Source organism: Calcarisporiella thermophila (genome assembly GCF_041956535.1).
Source record: "Calcarisporiella thermophila strain CBS 279.70 unplaced genomic scaffold VTP21scaffold_29, whole genome shotgun sequence".
NCBI classification, from domain to species: Eukaryota; Fungi; Calcarisporiellomycota; class Calcarisporiellomycetes; order Calcarisporiellales; family Calcarisporiellaceae; genus Calcarisporiella; species Calcarisporiella thermophila.
The window spans coordinates 267,143-291,863 of record NW_027192219.1 but is presented as its reverse complement, the minus strand read 5'-3'; the positions used below and the strand labels follow the sequence as shown (position 1 = coordinate 291,863).

At 40.6% G+C, this 24,721-nt stretch overlaps 12 protein-coding genes across 12 annotated transcripts; 7 read left to right on the top strand and 5 right to left on the bottom strand.

The window, feature by feature from the left end:
• Positions 1-585: 585 nt before the first annotated feature.
• On the bottom strand, positions 586-1,562 carry VTP21DRAFT_6856 (uncharacterized protein; the record flags this gene model as incomplete). Its single annotated transcript, XM_069397532.1, has 5 exons — positions 586-870; positions 942-1,009; positions 1,069-1,207; positions 1,277-1,486; positions 1,551-1,562. The coding sequence occupies 5 exons, from the start codon at positions 1,560-1,562 to the stop codon at positions 586-588; spliced, it is 714 nt and encodes a 237-aa protein (XP_069246672.1).
• Positions 1,563-1,739: 177 nt separating this feature from the next.
• On the top strand, positions 1,740-4,195 carry VTP21DRAFT_6855 (uncharacterized protein; the record flags this gene model as incomplete). The annotated part of the gene is made up of 7 exons (XM_069397531.1): positions 1,740-1,855; positions 1,915-2,144; positions 2,201-3,245; positions 3,308-3,493; positions 3,570-3,645; positions 3,741-3,898; positions 3,970-4,195. 7 exons carry the CDS (start codon positions 1,740-1,742, stop codon positions 4,193-4,195), a joined length of 2,037 nt encoding a protein of 678 aa, XP_069246671.1.
• Positions 4,196-5,390: 1,195 nt separating this feature from the next.
• On the top strand, positions 5,391-6,976 carry VTP21DRAFT_6854 (uncharacterized protein; the record flags this gene model as incomplete). The annotated part of the gene is made up of 6 exons (XM_069397530.1): positions 5,391-5,698; positions 5,772-5,961; positions 6,036-6,254; positions 6,314-6,365; positions 6,424-6,760; positions 6,820-6,976. The coding sequence occupies 6 exons, from the start codon at positions 5,391-5,393 to the stop codon at positions 6,974-6,976; spliced, it is 1,263 nt and encodes a 420-aa protein (XP_069246670.1).
• Positions 6,977-7,500: 524 nt separating this feature from the next.
• On the bottom strand, positions 7,501-8,687 carry VTP21DRAFT_6853 (uncharacterized protein; the record flags this gene model as incomplete). The annotated part of the gene is made up of 3 exons (XM_069397529.1): positions 7,501-7,825; positions 7,895-8,041; positions 8,122-8,687. The coding sequence occupies 3 exons, from the start codon at positions 8,685-8,687 to the stop codon at positions 7,501-7,503; spliced, it is 1,038 nt and encodes a 345-aa protein (XP_069246669.1).
• A 785-nt stretch (positions 8,688-9,472) lies between these two features.
• Positions 9,473-10,535, top strand: VTP21DRAFT_6852 (uncharacterized protein; the record flags this gene model as incomplete). The annotated part of the gene is made up of 5 exons (XM_069397528.1): positions 9,473-9,653; positions 9,727-9,838; positions 9,908-10,012; positions 10,076-10,289; positions 10,362-10,535. 5 exons carry the CDS (start codon positions 9,473-9,475, stop codon positions 10,533-10,535), a joined length of 786 nt encoding a protein of 261 aa, XP_069246668.1.
• A 326-nt stretch (positions 10,536-10,861) lies between these two features.
• On the top strand, positions 10,862-12,154 carry VTP21DRAFT_6851 (uncharacterized protein; the record flags this gene model as incomplete). The annotated part of the gene is made up of 3 exons (XM_069397527.1): positions 10,862-11,344; positions 11,422-11,733; positions 11,801-12,154. The coding sequence occupies 3 exons, from the start codon at positions 10,862-10,864 to the stop codon at positions 12,152-12,154; spliced, it is 1,149 nt and encodes a 382-aa protein (XP_069246667.1).
• Positions 12,155-12,561: 407 nt separating this feature from the next.
• VTP21DRAFT_6850 (uncharacterized protein) lies at positions 12,562-13,466 on the bottom strand (the record flags this gene model as incomplete). Its single annotated transcript, XM_069397526.1, has 3 exons — positions 12,562-13,084; positions 13,141-13,248; positions 13,318-13,466. 3 exons carry the CDS (start codon positions 13,464-13,466, stop codon positions 12,562-12,564), a joined length of 780 nt encoding a protein of 259 aa, XP_069246666.1.
• Positions 13,467-14,397: 931 nt separating this feature from the next.
• VTP21DRAFT_6849 (uncharacterized protein) lies at positions 14,398-16,052 on the top strand (the record flags this gene model as incomplete). The annotated part of the gene is made up of 6 exons (XM_069397524.1): positions 14,398-14,434; positions 14,500-14,531; positions 14,604-14,640; positions 14,707-15,150; positions 15,232-15,515; positions 15,612-16,052. The coding sequence occupies 6 exons, from the start codon at positions 14,398-14,400 to the stop codon at positions 16,050-16,052; spliced, it is 1,275 nt and encodes a 424-aa protein (XP_069246665.1).
• Positions 16,053-16,300: 248 nt separating this feature from the next.
• VTP21DRAFT_6848 (uncharacterized protein) lies at positions 16,301-17,635 on the bottom strand (the record flags this gene model as incomplete). Its single annotated transcript, XM_069397523.1, has 5 exons — positions 16,301-16,507; positions 16,575-16,675; positions 16,739-17,081; positions 17,149-17,274; positions 17,348-17,635. 5 exons carry the CDS (start codon positions 17,633-17,635, stop codon positions 16,301-16,303), a joined length of 1,065 nt encoding a protein of 354 aa, XP_069246664.1.
• Positions 17,636-18,210: 575 nt separating this feature from the next.
• VTP21DRAFT_6847 (uncharacterized protein) lies at positions 18,211-18,861 on the bottom strand (the record flags this gene model as incomplete). Its single annotated transcript, XM_069397522.1, has 1 exon — positions 18,211-18,861. One exon carries the CDS (start codon positions 18,859-18,861, stop codon positions 18,211-18,213), a length of 651 nt encoding a protein of 216 aa, XP_069246663.1.
• Positions 18,862-21,193: 2,332 nt separating this feature from the next.
• Positions 21,194-22,619, top strand: VTP21DRAFT_6846 (uncharacterized protein; the record flags this gene model as incomplete). Its single annotated transcript, XM_069397521.1, has 5 exons — positions 21,194-21,275; positions 21,384-21,518; positions 21,585-21,727; positions 21,790-21,873; positions 21,954-22,619. The coding sequence occupies 5 exons, from the start codon at positions 21,194-21,196 to the stop codon at positions 22,617-22,619; spliced, it is 1,110 nt and encodes a 369-aa protein (XP_069246662.1).
• A 479-nt stretch (positions 22,620-23,098) lies between these two features.
• VTP21DRAFT_6845 (uncharacterized protein) lies at positions 23,099-24,719 on the top strand (the record flags this gene model as incomplete). Its single annotated transcript, XM_069397520.1, has 3 exons — positions 23,099-23,267; positions 23,331-23,936; positions 23,998-24,719. 3 exons carry the CDS (start codon positions 23,099-23,101, stop codon positions 24,717-24,719), a joined length of 1,497 nt encoding a protein of 498 aa, XP_069246661.1.
• Positions 24,720-24,721: the final 2 nt, after the last annotated feature.

Below are 24,721 nucleotides of genomic sequence, written 5' to 3'. Positions count from 1 at the left end.
AAATTGTCCATTTCATATATTACCGAATTAGTACTGAGAAAACTAAGGTTGCACAAGGCCCAAACTTATCAAAGGTGGCCCAAGTTTATCCTTTCGTTGTTATTAATCAAGTTAATGTCTCACTTAGAGCCGCAGTTGTAATGATATCTAGTGTGATAGTTAAGATGTTGAATCGCATTGAGCCGGTTTAACCAGGCTTCTACAGCATGACATAAGAATCATTGATTCTTTGCACCAGTGAGGAGAATTGGTTAATGATAGTATGGGCAATATTTTCTGTGAATAACTTCATTCCATCTCAATCGACCCAAAAATATTTTGCATGGTCAATGCCAATCTTGAGTTAGAAGAATAGTAACCATATGATTCTATGCTTTATCCACCCCACAATGCTATAACAGCTTGTTCAGAGGAGAAATGCTGGTAGAAACAGCTTTATAGTGGAAGGAAATAGTATTTGTGGCCATCTTGACATATAGGGAGGAAAAGGGATCGATAAATATAAAACAAAAAACAACAGTAAAATATTCTTATACATTCTTATACATTTTATGAACAATTCTTTCAACTCCCTCGCGTGGTAATTTATACATAGATCTCCGCCGGTGATGGACTAGTCTGGATAATTCTTTCTGTCCGCAAGGCTTGAATGTAAGCGAAAATAGATCTTACAGTTATAAACCAGCCCAGCGCCATCAGCATCCATGCAATAAATGAGCTCATAGTCATCTCAGTTGGAGAGGTTGGATTGGTTGGATATAGCATATCCTCATCGTCGTCGCCAAAATTAGCGTTGGGATTGAGTACACGCTGCCGAAGACTGAAGCCAAGATGCATAAGTGTTAGACCGAGTCCCGTCTTCGAGCCGTTCTAAGAGGATATTGCTTGTTAATAAGAGGAAAGTATATAAATAATGCTCTAGCTTTTAATTGGGAACTTACCTTTGCTGCATGGGTCATATGAAGCAAATACGTAAGAATAAAGCCAACAAACTGGAAACAAGCAGAGACTAAATACAGTGGTATTAGGCATTGAAAAAAAAAAGAGTTCAAGTTTTGAATAATTTACTTAGCATATTCCATAAGAATGAAAATATGCTTCCAACTGGCATTCCCTCGACAAGGATTTCATCACTATCTGCCGTGGTAAATATTGTGGTTTCATACTCAAAAGGTGGTGGTGCGTCAGCTGCTGCTGCCTCATAGGTCTGTTGCATGGCAATGTTGCAATTTAAGTCAAATATAGATCAAGAGAATTGAGAAACATAGATAATTACGGGGGGCATTTCTTCATCCTTAATCTCTAGATCGGGCTTTGCAGCAAGATTGGAAAATACTCCATCATTTCCAGTCACTATTCTACGCTCTTCCTTGATTAATCTGCTGGTCTCTCCGTCTTGATTTTCTTCCTCATGTGATTCTTGTTCAACACTCTGGGGTGTCATAGTTCGATGGTGGGGATCTTGCGACGCTGAATCGGCATCATTCTATTAAGAGGACCATGAGCAAGAGAGTAAAGCGCATATATATGGAGGATTCTCAACTAATTACCTTAGAAGTCATGGTAGGGTAGGCTTAAAAAAGTCTAAAAAATAAGAAAACGGTTTGGAATATAACCGATGGGCGTATCAACGGATTTTTTTTAATTTATATTTAGCAGTCATATCAATTCTTTATACTCGCAGAATACTGGATCTTTTCTCACACGCCTCTTTCGTTCTTTATTTCCTCCCACACACCATGTTAAAATCATTGTTGAAGCCAGGAGAGGTACAGCAAATGGAGAATGACCGGTATGCCCGCCAAAGGGCTCTTCGGCGGTCGGAGCAGCTCCAGGACACTATCGAGGCCGCGAGGTAGCTCCATATGTATATCCTCTATTAGGGTCCTATAGAATTAATTCTCCATTATGTAGTCAAGGGAAACTACCCAAAACCGAAGAAATCACTAGACAAATCGAACAGGTGCAGTCAAGTGAGATTATACACGATACTGCTAGGGGTATGTCACCACTAGGCAAGAAGGTTATGGGGGATGCTGAAAAACTACTCGAGACAACCAAGCGTGTGCTACTCGAATACAACCGTGGGGACAAGTTGCAGAATGTGATTTACTACGGATCCAAGAGTGCTCGCGAAGCCGCCCGTAAGATCCTAAAATTCCACTAAATCATGGAGGAAATAATGAAGTTTCCATTTCAGAATTGGCCCGCGAAGCGGCCTCGAAGAAAGACCTTCGGGAAACCGCTAAGGAGACTCAAGCACTTGCTGAAGCCGGAAAGGACGAGGCGATCCGACTTGCCCAACTGATTGTACAATCGAGCGAATTTCGTCAACTACTCTACGATTTCCAACAGATCATGCAAGAGCTTCTCCAGGACATTTTGTTTAAGAAGAGGGAAGACGAAAGTGAGGTCACCGAAGGTTCTCGAACGGACACCGAGCCCATCATCAAGCAATATATCCATCACGAATCTAATTTATCCGAAACTTTGTCGGAGCTGGGTAAGCAAGCAACTGAGGGTTCTAAGGAGGAAACGTTTGGAACTCGGTTGGGAATGTCCGAAGAGCAACGAAAGAGGCTCTTGAAGCGATTTCAAAGTCTATTGATCATGATACAACAAAATTCAGAATTTCAACGTGGTCTCGACGACCTTCTTTCCATCGTACGACGGCTTGCACGAAAGGGATATTCCCTGCAGCAGCAGCTTATCGCTGGAGAAGAGCCCTCAGTGAACCAGAAAAGGAGTGCAGGGTACTTGGCGCAACGAAACGCCAGAGAACTTATTGAGAATATTGCGGGTCGATCAAGCTTGGATCCGCTCATTGAAGCTGGGCAATTGATGGCTGACCAGGCGATGCGCGATAATGAGCTTAGGGATTATATGAACAAATTGCAGGAATTTTACTTGGCCTGCGTGTACGATTCCGAGTTCGTAGCCTCTCAAGACAACCTACGTGACGCAATCGATGGCCTACTCAACTCGAGTGCGCCGTTCGCTCTCTCGGAGAAGTACCGTGAGCTTTTCGAGCGTATTGTAACCGAATCGCAAAGGCTGGCGCAAAAATTAGTCTGCGAACCAGCATTGAGCGAGTGGATACATGATTTTAGAGCAGTGGTGAAAGATATACTACTCGATGCACAAGGTCAACCCACCTTCAAATACGAACTGTTAAAGGACTTGGCTCAGGTGTTGGCTACAGTTGGACAGCGATTGGAATGGGTTCCATTGCCGAGAATCGAAGGGTATGGATTGCAAGTATAAGGCTAGAAAAGGGTCATTCTGATTACTTTGCCCACCACTTTAGATATAGTCATGAATCCAAGTATGTCCTTGATAACATAGTGTTGCGCTGTTCTAATATAGTGCCACGCCAAGTGCGTGTAAGCACTCAGACCAATATCATCATTCCTGAAATACGCTCGGATACTAGTCGTGATATACTACGAGCAGAAGGAGACATAGTTATGCGTACCATCCTTTCCTTTCAGATGTGGGTATATTATATTTCGACAGGGCATGTAGTATCCTTCAAGCGAGCGTTTGAATTGTGCTTAACCTTATTATAGTGATGGAGTACGTGTCGATGCAAAAGACATTGTATACTTTTTCCGCAAGCAAGCAGGGTTTCCAAGAATGATGGATGTCTGTAAAATTTCCTTTCTTATAATTTGCAATGCTTTCACACTACTACGCTCAACTCTTTTGTGTATTCCCTCTTTTCCTATGATTATTTAAAGGTGGGCCTGATGGACTTGATAATCTCCGGAAAAGGCTTAAGCATCAGCTTGACACTGGCGCCACTTGATATTCGCCATTCGAACCACGCGTTCGAGGTCATGCACGCGAATGTAACCGTACATGAGTTTAAGCTACGACTGCATGATTCTAAACATGAGTATGATGTTCATCATACTGACGACTCTAATACCTCCCTAACATTAATTTATCCAATTCATTCTGCACTAGTGGGTTTTACTTTTTCTTTCGCCCTCTAGTACAGAATATAATCCGGATTCAACTCGAACAAGGATTGACCGATGCCTTGAAGACAGGGTTAAACGGACTCGACTCGCAACTGGCCAAAATAATTCAACAGTCGATGCGTTCAACCTCATCCTCTACGATGTCCTCAGCGTCATCATCGACTTGGATGGGGGCGAGCGAGGGTTACACTTGGGATCGAAAAAGATAAGTAAATGCAGGAGTCTTAGTGTTATTGTGGGTGTGCTCAACAAGCAGATTAATAATGGTGCTTTGGACAATTGCTGATGTATTATTGTACTTCCCCATTTCTTGCTTAATAGGCAGAGTTCAGTATATTTTATTCATTATCCCACAAAATTCTGTAATTTTTCTTTGCACAATATCCCCTTTTCTAAGGTTAGGAGGCATAAAGAAAACACAAGACTAAATAATTTTTGGCTAGTAATATTGCATTAAAATTCTTAATTAAAGAAGATGTTAAGCTTATTATTAAAAATATCAGGTTGTGTTTCCCCTGGCAATACGACGACCCTGTTAGTACTGGATGGATATTTTATTATACTACCAACACATCAAAAGCCCTAGCTGCACAAAGGGCGTAGTATATCCTGGATCATTATGAGATCATTCTAAACATTAGATTTGACAGATGATTAAATGAGACTTAAATTTTCAAAAATCATTTCAAGTGCCGAAGAAATAAGATAGATATAAGCAAAAAATTTGGATCAATGAGTGGGCGATAAGTGATAGAAGGACCGCCATCACATTGGAGGCTTAACTGTCGGGTAGCCCATGTTTTAAGGCGATAAGGTACAAACTAGCGGCGCCCATCTTAAGTTTTGCTGTGGGCGCCGAGATTTGCCGGCAATTTCTTATGATATACATTCTGGATATTTTTGTAAATACCCGATTTTAGAGCTATTATAGGTTACTAAGGCAAAACTTTCATCAAGGATCTGAACCAATATCGCAGTGGGATAATTTTTGAAAGTTGTACGACACCAACGCACTCGTATAGAAGCGAAGATTCAGATTAGAAAGGGTGGCTTGGCTGACATTAGCTCTCACTATCATTTTTACTTACCACTTGCATTGTCACTACTGCCTTTTTTCTTTTCTTTTTTTTTTGCTTTCTCCGGTATAAACTGAATCAAGAAAAGACCAATCCTGTATGAATGTTTATTCGATAGAAGAGTAATCCAAAAAATCCCTAGGTCCTTTTTTATTTTTTATTATTTCTTCCTTTCCCCCTTGTCCCACACGCTCGTTCCCTCATTCTCCGTAATTCAATTTTTGCCGGTTTGGATCTTCACGAATCGCTAGCCGATCTCTCGATCTCTTGTCAGCAGCCACAAAATCACCAGAAGACGGACTGCGATCATTCCCCTAATTTAAATCAGATGTCTGATCCATCGCAGTGCACTCTGCCTCGTAGTCCTGTCCTTCCGCCCACAAGGCGGGTAGATAGTCCAAGCAGTAGGCCTCCATCTCGGGTAGCCCTTCCGCCCATTGCACCTGTGCGCGCGCCGCGGATGCCAGTCATGCCGCCACTCATGCCAAGATCTCCGGCAGGACCAGGGTCATCCTCCCCGGCTCATCGAAATACCGGTATGGGTGGTAAGCCCAAATTCGGGTTGAAACTAAATGATATTGGAGGATTTTCTGCTCAAAAAAACAGTACGCCATTTGCAAAATTTTCTCGCTATGTGTATGTCTAAATCATCTTAGTACATTCTATTTCCTATCTGAAGTGGGTGATCTAATAATTTTGTTTGCCTCAGTGATCCATCAGGAAAACTTAACTTCAGCGGCAAAGCTATCCTTCACGCTGAGGGAGTGGATTTTACTAGTGGAGTGAGTTACCGAATTAAGATGGATGAGCTTGAGGTATGTGAGGAGCTAGGTAAAGGGCAGTACGGAACTGTGCACAAGGTTTTCCACCGACCAACCAATGTCACCATGGCAATGAAGGTATACAGGAACTTTTTTCTGATAATATGCGAAAGTAGCTCTAATTTCCTGAAATTAATTTTGAATTCATTTAGGAAATTCGTCTGGAGCTAGACGAATCTCGTCTCTCGCAGATCCTGATGGAGCTTGATATCCTCCATAAATCGACGAGCGAGTATATTGTCGAGTTTTATGGTGCATTTTTCATCGAGTCTTGTGTGTACCTTTGCATGGAATATATGGACTGTGGCTCTTTAGACAAGTTATATGGCTGTGGTGTGCCGGAAGATGTGATGGCAAAAATTACCGAATCGGTAAATGATTAAGATACCATTATATATAACAATTGAAGTATTCATGTGATTGAATATAGATGGTCAAAGGATTAAGGTTTTTGAAGGACGAGCTGAATATCATTCATAGAGGTTTGTGCCTGTCTCGCAATCGATATCTTTTAGAGTGTATTCATGGGCCTTTATGTAGATATTAAGCCTACCAACGTGCTTATTAACCGCAAGGGGCAGGTAAAACTATGTGATTTCGGAGTCTCGGGCCAGCTAATACAGTCGATGGCCAAGACCAACATCGGCTGTCAACCGTATATGGCACCGGAGCGCATATCCGTGGAACAAGGAAGTGCATACACAGCCCAGGCGGATGTTTGGTCTCTAGGACTTTCATTGCTAGAGGTGGCTACCGGAAGTTACCCATACAAGTATGATAACATGTTTGCACAGTTAAGCGCTATTGTGCAAGGAGAGGTTCCAACTTTACCTGCAGAATTGTTTTCAGATGATGCGGTAGACTTTGTTTCGCAATGGTAGATAAGAGTGCTTTTTTTTTTCAGATAGTGAGTGTTAACTTGCAATTCTTTATTAGTCTGAATAAGGACCCCAAAGCTCGTCCCACGTATTCTCAGCTGCTTGAGCACCAGTTCATTAAAAGGTATGAATCGGTTGAAGTTGATATGGAAGCATGGGCGCAGAGCGCATTCAAAGCACGGAAAGAAAAGGAGAATGCACAGGCTGCTGCTTAGGTTTTTTTTATTGATTGGGGGGAATTTGCTATTTTACAAGTGATTTTATTAAGATGTTTTTTTTTTTCCCTAAAAAAGTCTTACATATAAAAAATGGCATTTTCTCTCTTTTTGTCAAATTTATTCCTTTCTTTTTTTTTCATTTTACTCCTCCTGGTTGTTTTTTGATCTCATATATTTGGCTGTAGGTTGTTATATTTTATTTTTTTTTATTATTATCTTTCCTTTTCCTTCTCATTATCATCTTATTTTTTCCTTCTCCTATTTCCTCTTTTATAATACAAAGCAATCGATTTTTAGGCCGACGATTTGGAATGAAAATTGTTTCGTTTAACATATATATGTATATTTTTTTAAAAAAAAGTAATAAGCACACACCGCGGTACAGAAAACGAACAGGGAAAGAAGGGGAGTAAAAAAAAAGAATAATAATAAAAACAATGAGTTAAGAAATAATTAAACAGATGATCTATTAATTAGTAATATATCTATATAATTAAAAAAAAGGAAATGGGGATATGTAATTACGCCCACACTCGCAGCATAGTATCCCAACTTCCAGTGCAAAGAGCCATTCCATCTGCAGCTGTTCCGAGACAACTGATCCGATTCTCGTGGCCCTGCAGCACACCGACACGATCTCCGCGTAGGGTATCCCACACATTGCATTCGAAATTGTCATAGCCCGCAAATAGCAGACGTCCGCTAACAGAAAAGGAGACGCTAGTGATGCCACACATTATACTTTCATGTCCGTATTGGTTGAGTTCACGATCTGCTCGCAAATCAAAGAGGCGACAGGTCCCGTCATCCGACCCGGTGCCGAATGCATCTCCATTAGGGAAGAAGCTTAATGCAATTATAGTATTGTTAGCAAAATCTAGGGGTGCGAAACAAATATGGGATTAGAGTACGTACTGAACAGCGTTGATGTCAGATTCGTGACCAGTAAAAGTTTGGAGAGAACGTATGGAAGTAGGGGGAGTGCGGAGATCCCATAGCCTGGCAGTCGCATCGCAGGCGCCCGAGACGAATACGTTAGGATTGGATGGCGAAAGAGAAATACTAGTGCATTAAACAGGAAAAAAAAGCGCCATAAGAGAATGATGGGAAATAGCAAAAAAATGCTAAGTAGTAGGGTATACCTCATCACATCACCAGTGTGATCTTTGAATTCGTCAAGCTTGATCCCGCGCTCCACATCCCACAGCATACAAGTCATATCACCAGAGCTTGTTAGTATCTTTTCGTCGCTCAAGAATCGACAGCAGCTCAAATAACCCGTATGGGCACTAAGTTCTCGCCCCATTCTTCCTTCACGCGTAAGCGAGTAAATCGTGCACACGTTATCAAGGCCTCCGCTGGCAACGAAATTCCCAGATGGGGCATACGCACAAGTCATAACCCAACTTGACCTTAATGGGATAGCATGTACTTTATGGGTCGTATAGGCATCCCACACGATCAACTTCCCATCTTGCGATGCTGACACCAAATGTTGATCAAGTGCCCAATGCATTGCATAGATCTTAGCAAGGTGGCCTTTTAGCATACGACGACTGCGCATAGTAAGCCGTGGGATGGCCTCAATATGAGAGGCCCGTTGACGAAGAGTAGTATCCGCTAAAGATTCCTTCTTTTTCCGAATTTTGTCCTTGAGGGCTTCAGCCTCAGCACGGGCGGCCTGAATACGCTCTGCGATGTCACTCATCTTCGAAATTTAGAGAGGAAAAAGAGAAAATTGAAAAATAAAAGAGCAAATGGACAAAAATAAGGATGTAGTAGGATGAACTAAGTAAAATTATAAATATAATAAAAATTTATCTAAGCTTTACTCTGGGTGGAGATGGAGAAACAATGGGAACAAGTCGATGTTGAGGAAAAAAAAAGGATGAATGACAAGTTTCCGTTTGAAACTTCCCTATTTTTTTTTTTTTGAACTTCTCGCCCGTAACAAGTTTAATTTTGTTAATCTAGTTGATTTGTTTACTGGTCAAACCGTGCACAATGCACACACTAATTTCTGATTGATTCAGGGGGAACTTCGAAAATTTCTATCAAGTTTGCTGGGTATCGTATATACACACAATATCCGGTTGCAGACTGACCGACTGACCGTCTCCTCTTCAATTATCAAAAAGAATATCTACCTTTCTGCGCTTGCGGCTCAAAAATGAGAACGCTTCACGGCCAATAGTATGGACCCCTTTCGGATTAATAGAGATAAGAAGCGATTGCATAATACCTTGCAGCTCAAAGCTAACTCGGCCTCTCCTTCGAGCAATTAAGATCCTCTATTGAGGCCTCGGGCTTAATGGGGGGATAAGTCGGTTCTGCCGGATTACTCGGGTCAGCATCGCACAGCATATTCGGCCGCTAATTTGTTGAATCCAACTCGAAGAAAGATAGTCACATTGAGGTCACAGTAGCAGTCTAAATTTTATAGATCCAAGTTCGAGTCTGTAAACATAGTAATCGAGAGGAAGGATCCGCAAAATGCAACGCATTGGCCTCCACACACTCCGCAATACCCAGCGATTACAACCATTTACCTCAAGGTTCATTGCTCCCACGTTCACTCCTTATGTATCGCAACTACAGCAGCCCCAGCGCACTTTTGCGTCGAGAAGAGAGATGGAGCAGCGTCCGGTGGTGAGAAGAGATTTTGGGGTCGTCGGTAAATTTTTTTCTCGATTTTATTATAAGAAATTGTGAATGAGCCATTAATTGAGAAAATTTGCTCTGGATAGCGGAATTTGTCCCTTATACTCCCGACAAGATCCCATCTCCATTTTCAGATTTTAGACGATGGTTTTACGCAAAGAAGAGGAATTTCCGGAATTCTGTGGAAACATTTTTCTAGTATGCATCGTCACCCATTTAACACTGTAAAATAGCTTATCACCGATACTGATCATCCCTTACTAATAGCAATGCGTTGATAAAGCATAAAATGGAATTCGAGAAATGGAATCCGAGAGAGTTCACCAATTTCGCCGAAAGGGCCTACGGTGCTATGAATGAGGCTTTCGCAAAGTAATTTCAGTCTCAAGGTCGTTATTTGGCGCTACTTCAAACCTTTATTTTACGCATTTATAGGGGTGATAAGAAACTACTAGAGGAAATCTGCGCTGATAGCATGTATGCAACTCTTAAGAACAGTATTAAACACCGCCCAGCAGGTACCTATGTTTGGAAACTTCACGATAACATTGAACCGCCTCGGATCGTAAGCGTTCGGTGTTTAGCTGAAGGGTATGGACGTGGAGGCTTCTCGTTGGGACAAGTAATTGTGCGTTTGCACACAAAACAAGTATGTTAAAGATGGCTTGTCCAGAGCATTCTATAATCCAGTTCCATGCTTAACCTTGCCATTTGATTCCAGAGTATGGCTGTTTATGACAAGCGGCGCCTTATTGGCGGTGATCCTAACGCCCCGAAAGAGTTACTCGAGTATATCGTATTTCAACGCGTGATCTCTGATCCAGAATCAACGTGGCGGATCTACGGGAAGGTGAACGAGAAGCCAATACTGGACGAGGAGAAGGGAAACAAATAAACTTGTAGTTCTGCAAAACTATGGTTTTAGAGATGGGTTGGGGTGCCTTCAATAAGATCTGTTATAAAAATGTTTATTTACTTCTATAATATTTCAAACAAATTTAATTAAAACCTAAGAATTTTATCTAGTCGTAATCTAACCTAACCTAGGGAGGATATTTTTGTTCCTTTTGTACAAAATCTGCGAATACTTCTTTGTCCTTATCCACACTTATCAGTTATCCCACTTATACGTCGTCCTTTGACAGATTTCAGTATAGCATTATTAGAATTATTAAATAAATCCATAATTGCTACTCTTGTCTACCAACGAACATTTTATTTATGGTTTCACCCTCCTTTAATTTCGACAATCTCTCCAAGTTCCTTGACAATTCATATACACAACTACGAGATACGGTACGTCAACAGCAAGATGAACTCGAGCAGTTACGAACGATAGTTCAGCGTCAAAAAGAAGAAATAGAGGAGCTCCGGGGATTGGTTGCGCGGATACCGGAAATTGAGCGGCAGAACAGAGAGGCAGTCCGGGTACTGCGAGAGGTGATTGGTATGAGAATTGGGGATGGAGAGGCATCTGCAACATCGATTGTAGGAAATGGCGATGGAGTCGGCGGGGGAGGATCGCAAAATGATGTAGCTGGTTCAGCCGCCTTGGGAATGCAACTGAAAACTTCTCCATCTACTGCTGGACTTTTCAGTGCTAGCTTCCAGCAACTGTTGCAGCAGCACTCGACTCCAACATCGCGTGATTTAAAGCTAGGGATAATTGAGTCGGAGACAAAAAACAGAACAAAATCAATCCAGGTAAATGATGGTGTGGATTAAAACTGGAGTAGCAAAATTATTGATTAACGCTCTTGTACCCATATTTTTTTTATTAGCATCATGTCAGAAGTAAGCTTATTGAATTTGAAAAGAAATCAAGGTTAATGCCTGCCACGGGGGATCAGAATGAAGCACTTGAATGGAATTACTCCGAACCTTTGACCCATCCCACAAATCAGCGTGTTCTCGATGAGTTCTGCGATCTCATAATGGCGCAACCTCCTTCTCCTCCTTACGGTGCAACCCGTCGTGAAGTAATGGCTGCCTTGGAAAAACTTTTTACAAATCGAAGAAGGGAAAAATTAAAACCTGACGAGAAGCGCTTAAAAGACACGGTAAGAAAACGTCGAAATACACGGCTACATTTGGTGAGTAGATGACTATTGTTGATTGGTACGAACCTTTGGACGCTGATTTCTTCACCCCACCCTTTAGAAATCAGAAAGAAGGAAAGAGGTACTCGAGCAAAACATCGAACGCATCGAACGGGAAGGGCTTGATGGTATCCTGCGGCCTATTGAAGAGATTCGCCAGCTGCTCGATGTTCGTGCTCAGAGCCCTGAAGTCACTGACGAAGAAAATAACGAGATTGAAGGAGAGAATCACCGAAGCCCATTAAAGAAACGGCGGGTGATAAATCGAAGCGAGGAGGCAGCAAAGATACTTAGAGCACTGGATGAAATGGCGCCAGATACACTAGAGAGATTAAGATTACCACCGCCTCCAGAGAATGATGGCCTGGAAAAAACGATGCCCCCTGGATTTCCTGCATGGGCATACACAGCATAATGTATCTATTCAATATAATGTGTATGACTTGGAGGTTCAACTACTTAACCTAAACCATTTATAAGATGTTTATGTCGTTGTTAATATATTTTACCCATTCTCCCCTACTTTCCTTTCTACCCTCTCAATCCAAAACGATTCAACATTTTGCTATGAGAACTCGTAATATCGATATCAGATAGTTTTAGTTCATAACTAAATGATATAATACATCCTATATCAACAGAGTTCTGAGAATATTTTGCCCAAAAATATACAGTAGAATATCGTTGATATCGAGTAGATCGAAGTGATATGAATATGTACTTCGATCACATATATTTCCTATAGTTATGAATTGAATAAAAACAAAAAACTATATACAAATGAAAAAATCACATGTGAGTTGGTGCATAAATATTCGAGATTCAACGTTGTAAATGAGAAGGAACTACATATTCCTCTTGTATTGAGCGGTTCATTGTATAGGATGCGTTGCGAAAACCCTCCATTACCGCCGCCTCAAACTCAGTGGGGTCGAAGCGCCGAGTATTCGAAATCTTTGGCGACATTGTCCTTGTACCTAAAGGAGACATCACCCGAGGACCAATCGGTGTCATAGCTCTTGCATTCGCGGATGTAGTTTTTCTCCCACCACCATTCAATATAGCCGATGAATTATTCTTTTTTAAACCGACAGATGCCGGTGTGACTCTTCTTGAGTCCCGCAAGATCACAGCAGCTGCACTTTCCTCGGCCGTGTACACAGGCCTCGGAAGATCTAGGCCTTCAGAAGAGAAATCGGACCAGTTCTGAAGATTCAGTCGAAGTGAATTTACCATGAGAGTATGTGGAGTATAGGAAAGAATAATATAGGCGAGTCCTGTGCAGACATTAAGAAGAGAAACGGTGAAGCTGAAAGGATGGGAATTGGAGACTGCACAACCAATACTAATATATCGGTAATTAGAAATAGAAGCGAATGGTGAAGCAGATTATGTTCTCACAATATAAAAACGAAGCCTTGCCCTCGAAATTCGCTTAAAAATCTAAAATATTCTTGAGCAATAGCAAGTGATTTAAGTTCATTCAATAGAAGTACGCTACATATCACACTACATATATACGCGTTTGATTGTGTTAATTATCACCTCCATATTTTAGCTCACCACTATATCCATTACCATGTGTAAATATATACTATGATTTGAAAACCTCCACTCGACGTACAATTCAATATAGCCGCTGACACTGTCCCAAGGTAAAGTAAGCTATTGAGAATATTAAGGATAATAAGTAGAGCATTCTCGAGCTTAGTCTTGGAAATGAACATTGGAGCTCGGAAAGAACAAAACGCGTGAATCTTCAATAAATTAGAGCGCGTAACCGAATAAGGAGTGGTCTGCGTAATACTGAAAAAAGCAGGCAATTTAATTTTGGGCATGGTGGGATTGGATGAGATATAACTGAATTCAACGCAACACAAGATAAACATTGGTTTCAAAACAGTGTGTAAAGAAAGATATGATCTTTCTATCGCAATCCAGCTATGGATAAAAGAGTTTTCATCAGGTATTATCTGTGAAAAAACTGGATCATCTGGTTTAAGATGCTACGAATAAACACATGTGAATAGAGAATGATAGATTAGTTTTAGTATTGATCTGATTCATATGCATGCGAGTAGATACTTGAAAAAAAAACGCTGTTACATTTGTTTTCAAATACTCCAATATCCTTGAGCTATAAGCAACTGAAAGTGTACTAGGAGAAGATTAAACTATGATAAACCTCTATTCCTTGAATAAGACCCTACAATACAACTAGCAACCATCGATAAACATAATCATACAGCCAGTTATTACTAGTGTGGTGGAAGCCAAGTATAAAGTTGTACGAGCGTCTAATGTTTTATTGCTACTACACTACGTCAGGTTTTTTATTTCTCGCCCCAAAGGCCAACCATTCGTGCGGTTATTCTAAGGCATGTCCTCCAAATTTCCTTGGGGCTAACTATTCTACAGAATCCCAGTGCATATCTCTCGTCTTAATCGCAGCCATTTTTTGTTAAAAAATGTGGCTTATTCAGCACAAATGATATCTCGTATCGCCTCGTTTCTCACTCCCTCCTTTAACGTTTTATTGTTGCAATTTAACAATTGATAAAACAAACAAACATATAAAAGAAAATATTTTTCTGAAGAAAGAGAGCAATTTAACTTGTTAGTTGTTGCTGTACGTAGTTTTTTGCTTTTAATTTTTAAATGAATTCTTCTCAAATCTCCTCCAGCCAACGGCCTGGTAAGTTGTTATTGTTATCATCATCTCTCTCCAATTCTCTAATGATTTTTCTCCACCTAAATCAGGTCTACATGGTTTTCAAGTAAAACAACGCAAGGTAACTATATTTGCTGCATTAGCGCTTCAGCCCTTCTCTTATTTCTCTGCTTATTCAAATGCTCTCAATTAGAGTGCTGCGAAAGCGCAGGCAAAATACGAACCTGAAAGTAAATAGAAATTTTCTTTAATCTTGATCAATAGCCATACTAATTCCCATCTCTATTATTATCTAGTCTTCAGGGATAATTTATTGGAAGTAATAAACTCATCTAAACCCGAAGATCTTGACGATCTTTCGCAAAAACTTGACGCAGCTGGAAACGAACTCGACTATCGCAAGTACGGTGACACTTTCTTTGAAGTACTCATTACGGGCGGGGTCATTGGTCCCGGAGGAGATATTCTTGATCCAGAGACACGTAGCCCTTACTGCATTTTCGCCGCGGAAGAGAGCGCAATTAAGGGCCATGTGGAAGTGATTCGAAAGACTATTAGGCGGTATAAATACCTGCAAAAAGCTCTGACAGAGACATTGAAGCACGTCCTTCAGCTTGTGAATCGATGGAGTGAGGCAGAGAATGTTAAGCTCGGAATTGCAACTGCCCTCTTTATTAGCGTAGGGCTGGTGAGTGCCGAAGTATTGGCTGTGTTGTTCAAAGATCATCTGTTGAAAGATGGTAAAGTGTCATTGTATTGAACTAATGAATTAGATACAGAATGTTTTCGAAATGCTGACTTTTATTTTTCTTAATTATCAGGCTATTCGCTTCGGCTTGTAACGGTGGTTTTTAAGACTTTCCTCACGGATCAGTCAATTGACCAGCTTGGCTCTGCACTCACCAAGGGCGGAATTGAAGGTCGTCTGCTTGAATTTTTCCCTCCCAACAAGCGCAACAGTGAATACTTCACTCGCTACTTCGAGGCATCCGACCTTCGTCCACTGGTTGATTATCACAACAAGAAGCAGCTGAACGAACGAAAGGAGCGATTCCTTGAGCAGCTCCGAGAAATGATTTCGGATGAAGATGCCACTCCACAGGGGGTAAGTTAGCCCTTTCATGCTCCTATATATACTTTTACTGACATATCTCCCCTTTGTATCGCTCTTTGTTTGTGCTATTTTCCCTCTCCACAATAGGTTGCTTCATATGCTAAGCAACAGATTAAGGAGTCGAACCTTCCCGAGCATGAAGTTGCTCAACTCTTTTGGGAAGCACTGATGACCTCAGTCGACTGGTCGAATCGCCCTGAGCTTGTTGAATCGCAAGCTAAGAACCAGATCAACAAATGGGCTGGAGCATTGGCTGAAGTGAGCACAACTTCGCGCACAGAACTCCTGCTGCTTCAAAAAGTGCAGATCTGGTGCTACGAGGATGCAAAACTTCTCAAAGCCTTCAGGGCCCTTGTTCAACTGCTCTACAAGCATGATGTACTCTCCGAGGGAGCAATCCTCTATTGGGCGGAGAAGGGAGCCAAGCCCCAAGGGAAGACTGTCTTCCTCAAACAGATGGAGCCACTGCTTCAATGGTTGAAGAATGCGGAGGAAGAGGACGATGAGGATGAGGATGAAAAGGAATAATGGGATCATGATTTTAACTGGGATATGAATAAGGAAATGCGTTTATTCTCTTTTTTTTTTTGAGGACGAAGGTAAAAAACAATGGAGAAAGTTTATAATCATATTCTTCAATTTGTTTTTTATTGTTCTCTTCTCTTTTTTTTTTTTTGCTTTTCTTTTTGTCTCTATGTTTCGCTTGCATATATATAACTGAAGAGAAGATCATTATATTATGAAATTTCAGCAGCATGTATAAAATCAAGCTATTGCTACAAAGGGTGAGCCGGTTGAGAAACGGCTTCAGACTTTTCCCAAGGGAAGAAAGTGCCAAATACAAAGTGTTGAACCACAGGAAACTTTCCCAAAACCTCGGCCACGTACATCTTCAGCATTCCAGAGTTTACTTTTACCCACGTAGGTACTCCGCTAATATCATAAAGCATAGGCGAATGCTCGTGGAAGGGGCCGCGCTTCACCTGAAATGAGCATAGTAGAACCATTATTAGGAGGGGAGAGAAAACTATGATATATAAATCTATATACTTCGTTAATGAACTGTATGCAGCGGAAGTACAGGTAATTGGGTGCAAGTTCATCCACATAGTCTCCTTTTAACACGGCACTTGGCTTAAGGCGAGAATGGTCTTGATAAGCACAAGGCTACTATAAGTCCTCAGCAGGGTAAACGGCACAAAAAAAATACCTACCTCTTAGCTGCGCACTACCCCACACGTAGGGTAAGAATTGATAATCATCAAGTCCCCACACTCCATGGCTGCCAGCCGGCTCCAGCAGATATACTCTTTGCAATCGTCGAACTACTTCTAAATATTTCACGAAAATCCGAAGAACAATAGCGGTATAATCCTTTGGCTCTAAGACGGATAGCTGTGCAAGAGCACATAAAAAAGCGGCAAAGGAAAGTTCATGGCCGCTCCCATAGTCGATGCGAGTAGGGTTTCCAAAAGAAACAGCAAGATAGGGTGAGAGTTCATGAATAGCAGAATGGAGATTTTGTGGTAGAATGTTTCTTATTAAGCGGTCTGCATTCTATGAATTAAAAAATGATATGAATTAGTGAAAAGTTAACTACACGATAGGTTCACTTTGAAATTACCTGCTCCAAACGGCCCACCCAATCGCGAAAAGCCTTATTGCCAAAGCGCTGTGATGTCTGTAGAGGAGGTATCTCGTCTATCCACGTGTTCAACTCTTCAAGCATAGCTATGATATTCCTAGTCGCCTACTCAAATCTATCTCGTCAATCCTATATAGGGTTCAATACTCGAAAGCACGAATATTGGTATAATGCAAACCTCGCTTTCTTCACAAACATCATCAATTTTCTTGTTCACAACGCTATCATTCAGTACTCGGACAAATGCCATGTAACGTGTATATGCCTCTGATTGTAGAAAAAATGAGAGATCACTCTCATTGTAGATGCGCTTAATGGGGGTAACAAAATTTTGATTTGAAGAAATAGCTAAGGATTTCGTTGTAGGAATAGGCAGAGAGCCCATAAATGGAGCTGAGGACGCTCCTGCTGAAGCAGGTTGAGCTTGGCGTGTCCATGGGGCACGGGTTGGGGTATTGTCTGCCATTTAATATTCGTTCTCAAAAAGACAACTTCTAAGTTGATAAGCCGCAAATGATCTGATATTCGAAATATATAAAAATAGTAAGCATAGATACGATATTCATTTTTGGAATACTCAGAAATAAAATATAATGCCATTGATATTGCACAGCCATAGTAGTGTTTGACGCTAGTTTCTGCTCTTTAAATGCTTTGTGCTTTGAATAGCTCGACTTGAATTGAATTTAACAACACTAATCAAGCAGAATGGGTATCAAAAATCTTTTTGAAAGAGGATTAAAATTGCCAGGTAGCTAAATAAACTTGCACATATAAAAACATCTTATTTCTTTTACTCTTTCTTTTTTTTTTGCTTTTGATTAAACTTGGGCATAGATTAGTTGATATGGTATTTCGTGGTATTTTGTTGCTATTGTTTCCTATTTTAAATACCTATTTATTTTTTGGAAATTCGATAACTCAATAGCTTCAAATTGAAAATGTTTATTGCAGAAAAATCCTAAATGAATTATGATATCTTGAGAAATTTCAATATAATAACCAGTTTACCAGCGCGAAATCACACAATTGTAAGGATGATTATTCCTTTAGCTTCTCAATAAGCTCGCTCCAAAACTCCTTCAGTCTTGGTTCATTATAAACATTCTCAACAACTTTAGTGAATAGTGGAATTTGTTCCTTCGGGACATCTTTGAATACGTTGAACTCTCGTGAATTGCTATACAAGACAGCCGCGAAGATATCTACATAGCTGAGCTTGTTACCGACATAGAACCCGTTTCCACCATTTTCTGCCAACAACCGCTCATGATATTTGACATTATGCCTGATCGCCTTATCTAACGCCTCCTTTGTTTTAATCGGATCCAAACCGGCTTCAGCGGCAAATACATGAGTAACAGCAGCATTCAGTATATTATCAAGATGGCTGGAAATAGCGGTTATCCGAGCCGTTTCCTCTTCGTTACTGCCGATCAAACCAAACTTGCTCGCTAGATACTGATTAATGGCGCTGGTTTCAGACAGAACAAATGTAGTCCCATCGGACTTGTGCTCGTAGAGGACCGGTAGATGCCCATATGGTGCGGTTTCCTTTAAGGCCAGCCACTCTTCAGGGTATCCAACGTCGCGATCTTTCCAGTTTACACCAGCGTAGCTGAGAATTGCACGAGTAATGGAGTTGCGACCGTGAGGGCCAAAGAATTGAAGTTCGAAAGAAGAATTAGACATTGGAATATTTCGATTTGGTTAAGGATGCTTTGTATGATGTAGGATCAAACAAGAATTCTTTTGCTTTATATATCTGGCAGATCTCGAAAACCGAACGCGACTCTTGATGAACAATCTTCCAGGTCTTTCGGATTTCTGTTTTGTAATAGCTGAATAATACATGCTTGCGTAACTGCTTAATCAAAAGATATTGAATGAATATTCTTTTTTCGGTCGATATACAACAGAAAGGGATGAGTCAATTCGAGATGTGGTACAAAATTTTTGAAAATAGTAGCTCTTGTAGTGTGGCACGTAAACAGTGCTATCTAATATGGTTGAAACACCTTTAAGTAAAAGTTAAATCAAAGGCACGCGGCATAAATTTATGATTCTCGGTATAGAACTGGTATAACCATTTTGAACAAAGTACACGTAATCCTAAAAAAAAAAAGCATTTGCAATCGTTTGGAATTTAGCGCAAATGTGAATATATCAAATAGTTTTGATATTTTTTTTTTACAGTACACGAGATTGAGAATATTGGTGAGCTCCAAAAATTGTCAATTCTTGCCTTGATAACGTAGAAGTTTAGCTTGTTTCTTTCGTTGCAGCTTGTTATTATTATTTGTAGAGAATCGGTTGCCAGTGATCGATGAAAACCAATAGCATTCCAGGATCTCTCATTATCAGTTTCAAGGAGAGATAGTGGGTCATATTGATTTTGTCGATTTGATAGTTAGCATTACTTTGTTTGATGAGTTCGGCTCGGGAGATTTTAAAAGATGGATCTGTTTATATACCCATTCCAAACGGATTTTTTTGAGTAGATGCTTTGGTTGAGCTTAGGGGACACCAATATAATAGTGCTAAGTGGTAAGAGAGTAAAGTGATTGTTATGTATACTAATGAGAATGCTCATTATATTTTTATCTTAGCTGAATTTACGCGTTTGATTAAGAAAAAAATAAATAAGATATTTATTTTCATGTTTCAAGGGGAATCGTCGGAACCGATATGGCTACTTAAAATAATATGATACATGTATTGGCGAGAATCGGTTTTATTGAGTTAGTAGAGCCTCTCTGAGATATAAGGTTAGTTGAGCCAGGAATTAGTAAAAATAACAGAGAAAATGCCACGCAAAAGAATAGTCATATACTCAATTGAGAGAAGATCTCACATGGATGAAATGTGCGTATGCTTTGTTCTCTGAACTTGGAAATTTTTATATGGATTTTCAAAAATCTCGTCGACATTACGCAGGACTCAACAGACAGAACAAAGCTTTTTCTAATATCATTGCTTTTCATCCAAGTCTTTTATGACCAGTTTCTGATAGTGACAGAAATTTCTGCATTTATTCAAATCATAGGTTGGTTCTTTAGCACTATTTCCAACTTTATTACAAGTTAATTAACCTCTGGGTGGATATAATACTGTACTAAAGTATCCAATATTTTCGGAGATTATTAGCATTTAATGGAGACTTTTTGAAACGCGTCGGATAATGAAATAGAATATCTTACTCTGGCGAACCCTTCTTTATTGCCGGATTTTTTCTCCTTTAATTTCTGTCACTCATTGTCCTAAAAAATCAACATGCGCTTCATTGCCTTTTCAATTTTACTGTCAGCATTGGCAGCAATCGTAGTTGCCTACGACTACCGTGGAATATTTACAGGCGAGCTTCAGCGGAATGATGTAAAAGAAAATGCTGTAAAATCCGATAAAGAATATAAAGTGCGATTTGGGAAACCGGAGAATCGTATCTTTTTCAATCATCAGGATAATCATGTCTAAATTGGCAAGTCATTTCATGGGAAAAACGTATAAAATTTAATGTTAATTATATTTATATTTACTATAGAATTCAGCTATATTCTCATAGAAATAACAAAGCCTTAGAATTACTCAAGTGCTTTCGAGTACTTCAATATAATGTAATTAATCTTTTTCTGTTTATTATCTTTTTCTATTATTATTTCTTTTTGTGTTCAAAAGTACAAGTACATACTCTTGTTTATCCAGTTTATTTTAAATATAATAATTGTAGTATCATTTAGAGCAAGTTTTCTTATTTGTTGAACAAGTCAACAATTATTTTACAAGGATGCATAGCATACAGTGTCTATGACTCTTCTTTTTAGTGTTCTTGTTGAACCACCATATACATTTTAATAGCTGAACTTTCTATTCAATATTCTAAAAATATGGCACAATGTGGCTTGTAAACATTATTTTTCTTTTTATTTTTGCCTCGAATTCCCTTGAAAAGAGGATATTGACCTCTGGCTCTTATTAGCATATTTAGTATATTTTCACATTAACGTGTCTCTTTCTCAATTTAAATATGGAAGCTGCTGATCCAATTTGCCATGGTCCCTCCATCCCTGTCGAGGAATACCGTAAACGCAAAGTTGCACTATTAACTGGTACGCAACCACTGCTTTACAGCGCGACACGTCATCTTTCTCCACATTAAAGATGCTCATAAATTTTTTATCTTTGTTGAATTTCCATCATCTTGTTTGAGTAAATAGGTATTACTGGCCAAGATGGTTCGTATTTGACCGAATTCCTCTTGGAAAAGGGTTATACTGTGCATGGTATTATCCGTCGTTCTTCTTCATTTAACACTGGGCGCATTAATCATCTGTACAAGGATCCTCATGAACGTAAGAGCGATAAAATTGGTCCATTGTAGCTCTAATACTGATTGTGGGTAATCTGTTGCATTTTAGGTCCAAAACTAGTGCTGCATTATGGCGACCTGACTGACTCTACTGTTCTCGTGCACATCATCTCTAAAGTTCAGCCGACTGAGGTTTATAACCTGGGTGCTCAGTCGCACGTTAAAGTATCGTTCGATATGTCTGAATATACGGTCTGTGCAATCTTTCCACTGGTATTGATAAATGCTCTACTAATGATATTATCTATATTCAGGGTGATGTGGATGGTTTGGGCACATTGCGTCTGCTAGATGCCATTCGCACATGCGGTCTTACAAAATATGTTCGCTTCTACCAGGTAACCATTCCTTTCAGTTGTAAAACTTATATTTTTATATCCTGCTTATTTTCTGAATAATGGCAATTATTATCTGTTAGGCTTCAACCTCAGAGCTATATGGCAAAGTTGTGGAAACACCTCAAAAAGAAACTACCCCATTCTACCCCCGGTCTCCTTATGGTGTGGCGAAGCTTTATGGATACTGGATTACCGTCAATTATCGCGAGGCATACGATATGTTTGCTTGCAATGGTGTGCTCTTCAACCATGAAAGTCCACGTCGTGGACGTACTTTTGTCACGCGTAAGATTTCGCGTGCTGTTGCGGACATTCATCTGGGCAAGCAACCATGCTTGTACCTCGGCAATCTTGATGCCAAACGTGACTGGGGTCATGCCAGAGACTACATCGAGGGAATGTGGTTAATGCTCCAGCAGGATAAGCCAGAAGATTTTGTGCTGGCAACAGGGGAAACCCATACTGTTCGTGAGTTTGTGGAGAAAGCATTCGCTGTTGTTGGAACTACCATTGTATGGGAAGGTGAAGGCGTTGATGAGGTTGGACGAGACAAGGAGACGGGCGCTATTCGCGTGCGAGTGGATACTAAATACTTCCGTCCCGCAGAGGTGGAACTTCTTTTAGGAGACCCAGCCAAAGCAAACAGGTTGCTAGGTTGGAAGAGAAAGGTCACCTTTGATGAATTGGTGATAGAGATGGTCAAGGCAGACCTGGAGTTGAGCACGACGGGGGATGAATATAATTAAATTTAAGGGGAAAGAATTTGTTTTCACTCTTTTCCTCCTGTATAGAGGAAAAAATTCAATATATATATGGAAATTTCATCGTGCAAATTTTTTTTTTCTTATACTTTTATATTTTAGTGCAATTTTACGATCTGTTTCAGAATAAATTTTAGAAAATTAGATCGGATGTCACAGTCACACACAACCCAGCTCATTTGTCTGTACCCGACCATAAAGCTCCGTTCTTTTTTCGCTCCATTTTTAACTCCCCTTTATTTCGTTAGAGTATTATACCCACAAAGGTGTAATCGCAACGGAGAGTAATCATTCCCGGGCTTATTCTGACCTTATCTCGCTCCTTCTCTATCTCTCTTTTACTTTACTTCTCTACCATAACTTTTAACGATTTCATTCTTTTCCTATTCTCTCAAACTATAATCTCCCCCCCCCTTACCTCCTTCTATTGAGTACTGTTAAGACTATAGTAATGGTTAATTAAAATGCCATCCATTCCCACCATCTCCATGCCAAGATGCTATCGCCGTATGCCCCGCGTGGCACGGATAGCTTTTCTAACGGCTCTACCATGTCTAGTTGTTTTCTGTCTCTTTTTCTTTACCCTTGGCCATCTGAGGAGTTATGGGGGAAGCGGGCCCCTTATCCGACAAGGTTGGAATATTTTTGCTTTTCGTATTAATAGGATTGTTAATATTAACTACTTTAACTCACTAGATGTTATCGTACTTTTCCCAAATTCTACCTCACTCGACACTATAGATGACACAAGCCCAAAATATGAGTTCACGGACGGGGTAACTGACACACCATATCTCATCAACTCTCCAGATCGCATGGGTGTGCAGGGCATCTTATATGACAGAGGCTCAGGATGTCAATTCAATGCTTCATTTGATGCTATTCCGAGCGCACCGCTTCCTGCTGGAACACCACGTATTGCTCTCATTGCTCGCGAGGGAAACTGTACATATGAGCAAAAACTCTTGTTTGCCAAACAGGACGGAGCAGAAGGAGTTATTGTGTATGGTGCAGAATCGCCCCAGGGCTACACCACGATCTCTGGGGGCAGCGAGAGCCAGGTATCGGATCTACCGGCATTCTATGTCGATTTAACGGTAGGGCAGAAGCTACGGGCTCTCCTGCGAATGTATAGTGGAAATTTCACGGACGAAGTTGGGAACCGAGAAGTAGGAAATGCTCTATTGGGAACACGGAGGGTACGAATTATTTTATTACCGTTCATGCAATACTATCCGGGCATCTGGGAACTGACCCTAATCATCATCATCGCATTACTCTGTATTTCATTCAGCACTTCAGGTAATCACCTTAATTATATATATATATGCCTACAATCAACTCTAATTTTTTTTTTAAATAGTCGCTATGCAATGTCATTTTTATCGCATGCGTCGACGTCAGCAACGCATGGAGCTATTTATGCTCAATAGCCAGCCAAGCGTTAAGCCCAATGTTGACCCAGCGCACCTTGACACGTTCCCGACCCGCTCTTTCCATAAGGCCACCGCTTCACTTAACACAGTTCAGTATGAAGCTCGACGAGCCTCTGTGAATTCCACTAACTCCACTAGCTCCCAAAAGGCCGCTCAAACAACAGCCTCGCCAAACGGGGAAGGGCTTGAAGTAGTAGACGCTGAAATGTGTGCTGTATGTTTGGAAGATTACGTGGAGGGGGATATGTTGAGAAAGCTTCCCTGCGACCACGAGTTCCACACAGAGTGTATCGACCCCTGGCTCACAACAAAATCTCCTACGTGCCCACTTTGTAAACTTGATTGTTTGCCACCGGGTGAATCCTTGAATAAGCCCTTGGTCATACTGGAAGCTCCATCCGCAGTACATCCTCGACCGTCGAGAGTACAGAGATTGCTATCTCGACTGCGAATAACGAGAGAAAGAGAACGAGGACGAGCGCAGGGCGCCTCCACGATGCCTGAGGATGTGCAGGATGATGCGGTAGTACTAGATATGATGAGTTTGACCCAACAGTTGGAGATACATGCTACAGAGGCGAGTAGCACACAGTCACATGAGGGTAGCAGTAGGGTAGAGCATCAGAGAGGCGGCTGTCGTTTTGTATAATA